The 12,854-nt window shown below is 26.6% G+C and overlaps 1 protein-coding gene across 1 annotated transcript in view; it reads right to left on the bottom strand.

The window, feature by feature from the left end:
• The window catches only part of LOC145836915 (band 3 anion transport protein-like), a 36,661-nt gene that overhangs the window by 6,619 nt on the left and 17,188 nt on the right, over positions 1 to 12,854 (bottom strand). The window contains exons 5-11 of the mRNA XM_082944687.1: positions 3,803 to 3,976; positions 3,278 to 3,413; positions 2,845 to 2,902; positions 1,529 to 1,707; positions 1,105 to 1,216; positions 665 to 854; positions 29 to 247 (exon numbers count right to left, since the gene is read on the bottom strand). Of these exons, the coding sequence (XP_082800813.1) occupies positions 29 to 247; positions 665 to 854; positions 1,105 to 1,216; positions 1,529 to 1,707; positions 2,845 to 2,902; positions 3,278 to 3,413; positions 3,803 to 3,976 (1,068 nt within the window). The remainder of the gene's footprint in view (positions 1 to 28; positions 248 to 664; positions 855 to 1,104; positions 1,217 to 1,528; positions 1,708 to 2,844; positions 2,903 to 3,277; positions 3,414 to 3,802; positions 3,977 to 12,854) is intronic.

Below are 12,854 nucleotides of genomic sequence, written 5' to 3'. Positions count from 1 at the left end.
TTTAAATATACACAACTCCTCAACTAACCCAACAGTCCGCCAAAAGTGATGGTGGGAGACAGTGCTGCGAAATAAATGAACATTATGGATGCCAGACACTGGAAGTTCAACCCGTCTTTTATATCCGAATAGTATTTTGAGTATCTCTGCGTGGCATCCCTGTACAAACCTTCGAAAGGCTTCTTGTAATGTTTGAAGTCTTTTAAGTTTGGTGGTTCTGGTTCGCTATCTTCTGATGCCAAATCACCTGATGACAAGTTATTTTACTAAAAAAAATTTAATTAGTCTACTTTATAAAGCTACTATAACTCCAATTTTACCTGAAAGTATTGTATGCTTTTTTTCTTTACTTTTCAAAAGTGAAACAAGCTTTGCACTTAACTTATTAAATATTAAATTTTTAAGTGTTTAAATTAAAACTGTTTTTAAAACAAAGTGTATATTAAATTAATAATTGTTTTTAACTATTTTAATCTTCTAAAAACAGTTTTTGACAGCTTTCGTATCAACTTAGGTACAAAACTTTAAAGCCAATTAAACCATTTATCTAGTGGTAGTGTTACAAATGAATAATCAATCAACTGTAAAGTGTGCACAAAAAATGTTTTGGTGACTACTGTACTTAATTCTTAGATACTTAAAACTTAATGCTGAATAAACAAACTTGTTGTACTCTTTTCAATAACAGGAGCTTTTTTAGCCAACAGATTTTTCTGTTTCGAGTTGAAAGCAGTCAGCATTTCATCATGATTGATTGCAGTTTTCGATAGAATGAGTGTGTTATGAAGAAAACCTTTCACTGCTTTAATCAGCTCATCTTTGTTTTTAAGAGTGAATGCCAGCTTTTGAAAATCCTATGAAACAAGGATTATATTTAGTCTTTATCGATTACTTTTAAAAATATAAACTACAACAAAAAGACAAAACAAAGTTTATAAAACAAAACAGCAAAAGTTAAATATACAAGTAAAATTTTCATCACACACTACTCTTTTTAACTTCAAAACTTTAAAATTTTATCTTGAAAACTAAAACTGTACAAAACAAATCAGCACAAAATCCAACAGCATTTAGTCATTTTTAAGAAATTATTTCAAAAATTACCTCGTCAGCAATGACAGTGGCCATGGCACGACCAACTTCGTAATAATCAACTGCTTTTGGTGGACCAACAAGGACAAACATGAACCTCGATGGGATGGGTAGAGACAACAGCCTTTTTATTAAAAATGTTATTTTTTATAAAGTAGTAGCTCTAAACCTGTATTGTTTTTTTATAGCTTATTGAGCGACAAAAAAAGTGCTCAAAATATTTAGTCCTAGGACCTGGCGCACGAAAAAACCTTTTTGTTATCGAGTCCTGCACCACTTGGATACCTTTTAACGCCTTGTCCAGGATATTACATTTGATTAGTTAGTTACTTGGGTATTAATTAAAAATTTTTTTTGTGCTTTCATGTATATGTTTTTTTTATTTTACTTTAAAAATTGTGTTTACAGGAAAAAAAGAAGTAATCAACATTTGTACCTTGGAACCAAGACTGGTGTTTCCAATCTGACAAAAAAGCTGACTGGAGCTTTCAACTCTTTCATCACACCAACCAATACTGCAGCAGATTCACAATTTTCAGGGACACTTTTGAGAATGTTTGAAAAATCGCTTTTGTTGTGTTTTTGTTGTGTCAAATTTGCAACTGATGAAAAGTTCTGAAAAATAAAACAGTTTTTGATAATCTATAAAAAAATCAGATTACATAATTTTATATAAATATGTCTTAAAACTCAAACTTGTTATACATTACAAGTTACTATTTTTTAGTATAAAATACATTATAAAGTAAAGAAATTTTACAAGAGATTTATTATTTAAAATTAAGTTTTTAATTGAGATAAGTTAATTGCTAGTAAAATATTTAGTCACACCAGTGATGAATCAAATAGTTACTGTTATTTTATTTTAAAGTTGTCCTTATAATATGTAATTAAATCTATTATGTAGATTATGTATATATAAGTTACTTACCTTTTGATTATTGTTTTTTTAACTAGTTAAAAATACTGTTATTAACACATTAAAAAGGTATTTATTTACAATTTTAGGAATCAAAAAAGGGTGGGTGTCAGAATAGTTGAAACCCTCATTTCCAACCTGCAATCATTTCCAATCGGTTGGTCAAATCCAAGAACCGCTTACTACTGACCAAGGGTGAGGATTAGCATTATAAAAAGTAAATAAATAATAGATAAAAAAAGTATCCAAATATAAAAGAATAGACGAAAAAAATAAAAAATATTGAGTGGCAACTGTGCGCGGGGATTTGATCATAGATGGGAATTGTCAGTATACCCAGAATAGCACAGCAACACTTTAGCACAACTTGTCAATTCAGCACAATGTGTCACTTTTGCACAGCATCACTTTTGCAGGGTTGTCACTTTAGTACTTTAGCACAGAGAATCTTTTTTGCAAGGGGGTCACTTTTGCACACTGGGTTGCTTTTGCATAGAGAGTCACTTTTGCAGGGCGTCACTTTAGTACAGAGTGTCATTTTAGCAGTTTTAGCACTTTGTTATAAATTGATACTATGCAGAAATGTTGCACTGTGCTATAATGATGCTTTGTACTAAAGTGACGGTGCTCTAAAGTGACTCTTGGTGTTAAAGTGACCCACTGTGCAATTCTGACCCTGCTCCCTCAAAAAATTATTTTCTAAAACTATATTTTTTATCCAACTAAAGTAAAATATTTATTTTCAAAAAAAAATTGAAACTGATATCATTCTTTAGCTAAATGTATAATTTTACTTATTCATACAGAGAAATAAAACTATTTAACAAACATACTTTGAACATTAAACTTGAGGGGAAGCTCGGAGTACTTTTTATATTCAAATTTATTTTTCTGTAAAAAGCAATGTTACAACTACTTTTAGCACAAAAAATTAAAATAAAACTTTTTTAAAGTTTAAGCTCTAAAAATGTTAACATGCAGTCTAATTAATTTACAAAAATAAAAAGAAACTTAATTTCAAACTCAGTATTGCTTAAATAAAAAAAAGGTCTACTTAAAACCTTTATGAAATATAATGTTATCAAATTTTGAATTAGTGTCCCAATATAGGAGTGAAACATTGTTTTGTTGATAATAAGCTGTAAAAATAAAAAATAGATAAAAATTTCTAAAAGCTAATTAAGTTGAGAACTTACAATTGTTTGATTTAAAACAAATTACAATATTAATTTTTTAAGACTAAAACTACAATAAATAACTACAAACATGTGATTTTTAAACAGGACTTCACTGAATAAATTTTCATTACTCTGATCAAGATTGCCTTCTTCAATGGACAAGCTAACAGCTTTTTCAACAATATTTTCAATTAAAGTTTCCTTCAAATCCAATAAAACTGATGCTAATAAATGTTTTGACTTAATATAAGATATGACTAAAATGTTGTTTAAAATTATTTACTTTTACCATAATTTGGAGTATGTAGTGTAATAAAACTCAGCTGATTTAAAAAGTAAACGCAGAACAAAAATTATTTTAGTAATTCCATATAAAGATATTATAAACTTTAAAATTACTTAAACTAGAGCATATTTAAAACTTACCTTAAACCTTTAAAATATTAAAAACTTCTTAACCAAACTTTAATTCTGTTGCAAAATATTTACAAAAAACAGTTTGAAAACTAAACTAAAAAACAACAATTTTTTGCAACAAGCACACAGATTCACAAAAAATATAATATTGGAAAAAGATCAGCTGCAAAAAAAAAGATAAGCAAAAAAAAACAACTTTTTTCAAGCTGATTGAGAAGCTGGTGAAAGTCGTGGAAGGCAAGAAGGGCAACGTGAGCCTTACCCCACTTGTCAGATTCCTCCAATTCCTCCTCAAACTGTATCCATCTTGACGCCGCTCTCAAACAGTTGGTTTCCGGTGAATACCTTGCAAGCTCCACATAGAGCATACCTGTGATTTACAATGAAGTTAAATTTGTTGTAGTTTACAAAAGTATGGATTAAACACTAAACTTAACTTTAGTATAAGAGAAATTAACTTAAACTATATAGTTTAGTTAATATTTGTAAGCTTTTTAATGAAGTAAGACAGTATTTTTATTTATAAATGCATGATACAGGTTTTTTTAGAGATTTTTTTAGAAATTCCCTCCATTTCTTACAGGTTTTTTATATGTTCATTGTGATATACAGTGTTTTTGTTTATTGTAGTTTCAAAAACATGGATTAAACTTTTTTTTATCATAGAGTGTAACTTATACTTAAAATAATTTTACTTTATTAAGATGGTATGCATTTGTAAGAACAAATGGTACTTTGAATTTTTAGCAATTTCTTCCAAATTTTTTAAAATATAATGTATTTTTATCTCGGGTTTAATAAAAAAAATGTTTTAACAGTATAAAACTACAGAATAAAATATATATTAATAGTGGCAAAGTACATAAATTATATAAATAAAACTCAGAATAATTTGTAATTTTCAGCTTATAAGTTTATTGCATATAATACTTATTTTTTATCTAGTTTAAATTTAACTTATAAAACCTGCTTGAAATACTGGGCTTTTCCTGATTATTTTTTTTTTAAGTTACCTATTTTAATTTTTTTTTTTGTCTTAACTTAAAAACTAAGGTTTTTCCAGGTAAAATGGTCAACCTGATAATCTAATAAATAAACAAAAACACAGTATAAAACAACTCTATTATCAGAAATATAAAAATTTACAAAAAGCTTAAGGTGTAATGATAAAACTCTATGTAGGTCAAACATTATTTAGTTTTAGTTATGGGCATATGGTGGAAGTAAGTCACTTTTTTCACAATTTGTCTTAATTTATAAAGTTTTAACTTAGCTACAAGATGCTTTTAATTATTTTAAAACTTCAAAATAGTTTTTGAGATATAGCAGGTCAAAGTTGGAGGCAACAAGCAATAGGTTCCTTATAAGAGGACAGCAAAAAAAGACTATTACACTAAAAATATATCTTCTCCTACATTTTTTGAGTTAAATACCTCAAACTTTTAGGAAATGTTCCTTGAAATATTTCTATTATATTAAACATTCAGTTGTATAAAAAAAAACAAAAAAAACTGTTTTTTTTTATTTTTTTGTCATAAAATTTTTATTTTTTAGCTTTTTTAAATATTGCAAGGAACGTATCCTGAAAGTTTGAGGTAGTTATCTCAAAAAACAAAGAAGAAGATAGATTTATAGTAATTTCTAGTTTTTTGCTGTTTTAGTTTGCGCCTCCCATAAGGAACCTATTGCTGCCTCCAACTTTGACCAGCTTTATCTCAAAAATTATTTTGAATTTTAAAAATATGTTAAAAAAAAAACTTGTAGCTTTATTAAAACTCAATAAAATAAGACTTTATTTTGAACAAGGTGATTTACCCCCCTTATTGTCAGTTCTTTACACACTTTAAGTTTTTTTTTGTAGATATAATGACCAATGGACTTCAATCTTGCAACGCTCAACTCAGAGAGTATTAATTATTATATTGTTTTATGTCAAATATAAGTGTACTAAATGTTTGAAAACCACACTTATCTTAATTTTTTAGAAAAATATTTTAAAATTGGAATTCATAAACAAGTATTTTGTATTCGTGTGCCAAATACATTACAAGCTTTATAAGTGTTAAAATAATAATAACAATGATTTGAACAAATAAAGCAGTATTGTGCAAATTGTTCTTTATTTTGTACATACAAAATTTCATAAACTTATTTTGTTCACATATTTATTAACAAACATTCTAGCAAGAAATATTTATTCTACTTTTAAAAGATAAAACTAAATTAATTTTAGGTAAAATTTTTTGTTTTTTTTTTTGAAACATAAATTTACTTACCTAGTTTGTAAAAATATATCCTATCATTGTGAATAGAAATTTAGAGTATTTGTTGTTTATGTTATTACCACAATGTTTACACTTTTGTAAAACTTTTGTAATTATTTAGTAATTTAAAGCTTTAGCAAATTTGAAATTTATACATTAGTAGTTTTGACAGTATACTAGGGCAGTGCTTCTGAAACTTTTTCTAGTGGCGGAACCCTTTTCCAAAGTTTAACTTTTCCGCGGAACCCTAATTTTAATTTTAAATAAAATGTTAAATTTAATAAATGTTCTTTTTTAAATTTCGAAAGGCGGAACCCCTGAGAGGCGTCGCGTAACCCTAGGGTTCCGCGGAACCCCATTTCAGAAGCACTGTACTAGGGCTTTTTATCATGTGGTGAAGTTAAAACCTGTAGATAAATACATAATTTGTTCATTTGCTACTTTATAAAATTTATTCAACTTTTATTTAAGTAGTTTATATTTAATTTTTTGTTTTACTTTATTTTATAATAATTTAGATTTAATAACTACAAACTTTATATAGTTATTTAACAGTAAGATTTAACATTCTACATTGCATCTATAATTAAACATTAATCTACAACTATCTTTAGTAATTGTTTATTTTTTTAAAAACTTATATATACCATTAATTTAACATGTATTATTTCCTTAAAGTATTTATCTTTTTACAGACTTCGTTGAACTTTTTAACAGCAAAAACATGTGATAGTTTAATAAAGAAAGAGTTAGAGTACTGTAAAAATTTGTTATTATTATATATTCCAGCGAACTTATTTCGCTAGGATCTCTATAAGCATACGATTAACTTTAAATTTTGTGTAGTTATAAGTTTTTAGATACTTTTTAAGTTTTTAAAGTCTAAAGTTCAGATTTAAAAGAAAGTTTTAACCTTAAAGTTCTAAGTTAAACTATTTACATTGTTGTAATTGTATAGTAATAGCTATAAAAATTAGCTAACGTGTATTACATAACATGAATTAAATACCAAATAATACAAAAAAAAAATTTGACCTGGAATTGAATATTTTTAATTAAATTTAGTTTTCTCGTGACTTACTTCAGTTATAATAATTATTGCTAATTATTTAAAACAGTTTTTTTATATTTGTGTTTGCTTAGTATAAATATTAAAACAATATTTTTTGAAAATAAGTAACTCCTAGAATATTTCAATACATAAACTAATAAAGCTATCCAAATTGTTATAATTGCTTATTTTTAAACCGTAAATTAAGTAATACTTGTTTACTTTAAATTAAAATTTGTTTTTGAACGCAATTATAGTAAGCTTAATCATAATTAAGAATAAAATTTTATTACAGACACAGTGTGTACACTTGTTAATAATTTTTAATTACTATTGAAAAATGCAAAAGTTCTGTAATAATGAAAATATTCCAATAAATGATTATAAAATCTCGAAAACTTGCTTATTTTTTAATCTTTTAGTTTTTTTCATGACGACAAGAAATTCTAAAACCATTTCTTTATAACAATTTATTAATTATCTACAGCTAATTATGAAGGGAGATTTTAGTTTGTTAGTTTTTACTTTTAAACCATTTATAAATGTTTTCAAAAATTATTTTAAATAATTTAAATGTGTACTTTATAAGTATAGTTTTTTAATTTCTTAGCTCGTGATTTAAAATTACTACTTTATAAACAAACATTAACAATCAGCTTTTCATAACTTATTACACTGTCTTAAATTTTTTATTACAACTAAATTAAGATTATTCTAAATAAGCTAGCAAATGGTTTTTAACTGTTTTAAATTAACAAAACTCTTTATATATACTGTTTTTTTTTAAACAATTTTGAGACAATCGCGTATAAATGAATTTTAATCAAATTTTCAACGAGAGTATAGCCAATTTAAATATAAAAAACAATTTAAAGTAAAGAAAGTTAATTATAATGTTGACGCAACCAAAAAAAGTACCTGGTAACAAATGTATAAAATGTCTGTTGAAGCAGAAAATGAACAAAAAATAAAAGAAAAAAAGCTCTGAGTGGAGAAGTTCAACCAATTGTTCCCTTGAAAACTCTACAAATGACTTGCAAACTATCCAAGAAGTTCTAGTAGAAAGTAAAATGAAAAAAAGAAGAATTAAAATCAATATATCTTGTGGGTAAAATAACAAAGAACAAAAACAGACCGATCATAACCAAACTTAATGATATAACCACTGAACACAGACTTCTAAAACTAAAAACCTGAAAGTCATGAATAATGGAATAGAAGTAAATTTCTATATTAACCCTGATAGAACCATTTTGGAGCTTGAGAATTTTGAGAAAAGAAGTTAAGATGAAACAAGCCATAGCTGACCAGAACAATTTAGATGTGATATATATTATCAGGAAAATAGGATAGTCGAATTAGCTAGACAGCCGTTTCGTTTCAATTCCAAGGAGTTCTGGGATTAGTTGCAAAAACTGCGAGTCAAGCTGTGAGTCAACAGCTTCAAATATTTCTCAAGATATAAAATTTTCTGATAAGTCTAGTACTAATCATAATAAGTTTCCTTTTAATATATACAATAAATATAACAATAACCATTTAAGAATTAAATACACTAATATAAGATATGTTTTGAACAAAATTGAATTTTTAGAAAATTATTTGTGCTTAAATGATATTGATTGGTTCTTTCTTACTGAAACATGGTTGACTCCTAAAGTCAACGATGCCATAGTCTGTCCTTCTAACTATAATATAACTCGTAACGATAGGAAAAGTAGAGGTGGAGGTGTTGCTATCCTTTAGAAAAACTCCTTTAAAGTATTTGAAATTAAAAAAGACTTAATCTCTATTAACAAAACGAATTTTGAATACATAGGTATAGATATAGTTTTAAAAAAATTAAAATTTAGACTTTTCTGTGTCTATCATTCACACTTTCTGCAAAATGTGCACTGACTGTTGAAAATGTAACTAAAATAATTGAAATCACTTTTTTTCAAATGACTATTCTTTTTATGTTCTTGGAGATTTTAATCTGCCAAACACAGACTGAACAATTCCTGGCAAAGACTTCAATGATTCCCACAAGTGTTTTCTTGACTTTTGCACGGATATTTTTTTAACTCAGCTAATCAAAAGTCCAACTCACAAAAAATGGAATGATACTTGATCTGTTAGTTTACAATAGTTTTGGTCAAGATAGAATTATATCTCATTCAGTAATTTTTCCATTGACAAATACGTGTGACCACAACTTGTTTTCATTTAAAATAAAAATTCAAAGTCAAAAAGCTGTCAATACTAAAAAAGACACATATGATTTAAAAATTAGAATTTTAAAACATCAAAGATTACCTGTCAAAAATAATTGGACTTCATTATTTAACAAGTCGAAAAATTTCCAACGTTTTTATGACCAATTTATCAGTTCAATTCAAATCTCAATTAAACGTTTTACACCACTTTATTCCAAAAACAACAAAAGTAAGAAATATCCATCTCACATTAAAAACTATTAAAGGAAAAACTCTTTCTGTACAAAAAAAGTATAACAAATAAATCATTATCTAAAGATTATAAAAATAATGCAAAATAATATCAGTTAGCCGTTAAAAAGAAACAATCTTGAATACAAAAAAAAGTTCTGCAAAAATCCTTATTTAAAAATGCTTTATTGTTACGTAAAGCTAAACTTAAATTAAGTACTGCAATATCCCTTTTAAATGACAATAATTTAGATAAAACAATAATATCAAATTTTGAATTAGCCTCAATTTAAAACAGAAATTTTCAAAAAGTATATAAAATAGATGATAACCACCAAAGGTTTAAACTAGCTCAAAAAAGTTGTAGTAAAATGCAAACATTTTTTATAACATATGAAGACATTTAATATTCAATTAACCACCTAAAAGATAGAATCATTACAACCCCAGAAATCACCCCGCCCTATTTTATTGAGTGTGCAATTTAATCAATTATTTTTCTACTTTCATTGATTTTCAATTGCTCTATAGAATTAGCTGAAGTACCGAAACAATGGAAAATGTCTTTTGTCATTCCAGTTCATAAGAAAGGTAACAAACACAACGCGTTAAACTATAGGGCAATATCTTTAACTAGTGGGTTTTCTCGAATTTTTGAACTCATTATATCTCTTAAGATTTTGAATCAGCTTTTTGACTACAATTTACTATCTGATAAACAATTTGGTTTTATCCCGAACCGCTCTTCAAACATTCTCTATTAACATGCATACATAAATGGATAGTTCCTTATCTCAAAAACGAATATGTTAAAGTAGTTTGCACTGATATCCAAAAAGGTTTTGATTCAGTATCACACAAACGATTATTAAGAATATTGAGTCAGTATGGACTACATGAACCCTTAGTGAAGTGGTTCAATAACTTTTTGATTGGGAGATCACAAAGAGTTGTCATTAACGATACGCTGTCAGACCTATCTATATATAGTGGAGTACCACAAGGTGGTGTAATTGTTCCCCTCCTTTTTTAATTTACATTAATGAAATTAGTTCAAACATTGATACTAAAAGTGATATGAGTTTATTTTTAGACGATGCAAAAACTTTAGTGAGTCAATTATATCTTAACAATCTACTCTAGATAATATCTGCAAATGGTTGAAAACCAGAAAACTCGATTTAAATCCTACTAAATGTAAGATTCTAACAATTAAGAAAAACAAGTTGTTTGACCCGATTGACCTATTTATCAATGAAACTAAGATACCAGTTAAAGTTTTTAAGGATTTAGGAATATATATCTCGGAAAATTTAAAATGGAACGAACACATAAACTATTTATATTAAGGTGCACAAATTTCAGACTATCAAATATTAAAAAGTTTAAAACTAACTCAGCTACTATTCTAAAAAGATATTTAAAATATACGTCCGTCCCAAGCTTGAATACAACACACTAATTTGGTAATCCTTTTTAAAAACAGACATTGAAAATTTGAGTCAATGCAAAAGAATTTTACTTTGTTGATATGTAGTCGTTGTAACATATCCTATACATCATATAATGAAGGATTGGTTAAACTTGGATTGAGGTTTCTATAGTGTAAAAGACGGGAATTTGATTTATTTATGCTTTATGAAACTATAAATGGGAAAGATAAAGAGTTTTTTAGTCAACTTTTCAGTTTTTCCCATATTAAATATCAATTTTGAGGAAAAAACAAAAAATAAAATGCAAATATGATTTTAACAACAGTCAGTAGCAAGGTTCATTTTTTCAAAGAGTAGAGACTATGTGGAACAAATTACCACAGGATGTGGTATCGTGTGAGAGGGTGGAACATTTTCGATTAAAACTAAAGCGATTTAATTTGAATAGTATAAACATCAGTAAAGTTCATTAATTTTTCATTAACTTTTCACAAAAACAATACAAAAAAAAAATTTGTATAATATTTATATGATTTATATTAGCTACCTATTTCTTCACTTTCCTATTTGTAATATTAATTTCCGTACGCCCCCCCCTGACTGAATATTAATTTTGCGAAGACACTTTTGCACGAGAGGATACTTTTGCACGAGGGGAAACTTTTGCACGGCGACTCTTTTTCACGCAGGGTCACTTTTGCACGGCGTCACTTTTTCACGAGGAGACACTTTTGCACAGCGACATTTTTTCACGTCAAAAATTTTGCACGAAGTTAGTTTTGCATGGCGACATTTTTGCAAAGCGTCTCTTTTGCACGGCGTTATATTTTCACGGATATACTTATGAACTGCGAAAATTTTAAACAATCAGTCAATTTTGAACGACACTTCACTTTTGCACGCTTCTAATTTTTGTTTTCTCAACAAATATTTAAATAAATAATATTTTTTTGTCGATGTTAATAGTATTCGCTTTTAAACGCAAGTTGTTTTGAATGAATAAAATGTGGTAGTTTTTAAATGAAATTTTTATGTAAAGTTTTTATAAACTTTTTCTTTTAAGAATTTATTTTACAAACTAAGTTTCGGTCAAAGACCTCGTCAGTGCTTAAATAAAACTTTTAAATAAAAGTTTTGATTTGAAGTTTAAAGTAGAATAAAATGTTAACTTACCACAATTTATAAATTCTTATATATAAACTTAACTTTAGTAAACTAGATGAATACACATTTTCTAGTTTCAAATAAAAGTAATCTGAATCTCGTTAATTTTTAAACACATAGATAAACTTAATTTAGTAAGGCTTTAAAACACGAATCTTGAGTATTATTTTTTACATATATTCTCTTGATGTTAAAATTAGCATTCTATAGTTGTTAAAAAACTATTTCAAGCTCATTTTAATTTTAAACAATTGTTAAATTAAGTAAAAAAGATTTTGTTAATTTATGAAGTTTAAAGGTATTTAAGATTTTACTTGATGTTTATTTTTTAGTTTCTTTAAAAGTTTAGCGTGAGAATAAAAAGAACAATAAAATAGCGCATTTTTCATGATTTAAACTTGGATTATTTCATTACTATAATGTTGCATGATCATGGTAAGCCAATGAGAGAGTAACATTTGGAAGTTTGAATTTATGCTCAAAGAAAATATACTATATTAGTCTTCATCCGCTGCATTATTTCAATAATGAGGCTTGGCAGAATTCTTTTTTATTGGTCAATTGAAATATCGAACAAACTACCAAATAAATTAGTTTCTTGCAAAAAGTTTAAAGAATTTCAGTTAAAGTTGAAAAAAGTTTTATCTTAATTATATTGTGTTAGTAAAATTAATAAGTAATTGTTATCAACCGTTGATTTAATTTTAAGATTTAGCCTAGTTTATAGTTCAATTTTATTAGCAGCACCTTTACTCTATTAATAATGAATCACTTTTTAATTTATTTAATGATTACTCATCTAGTCATTCCATTAATTATGTCATTGAAGCATTAGGTTTTTACTTTTGTTGTTAGTCAATGCATTTAAATAATTGATGTTGCTCGTTGTATATCAAAGCGTAAATAA

The sequence above is a fragment of the Thalia democratica genome, chromosome 5 (assembly GCF_965202585.1).
Source record: "Thalia democratica chromosome 5, ktThaDemo2.hap1.1, whole genome shotgun sequence".
NCBI lineage: Eukaryota > Metazoa > Chordata > Thaliacea > Salpida > Salpidae > Thalia > Thalia democratica.
This window is presented reverse-complemented; position numbering and strand designations above follow the sequence as displayed.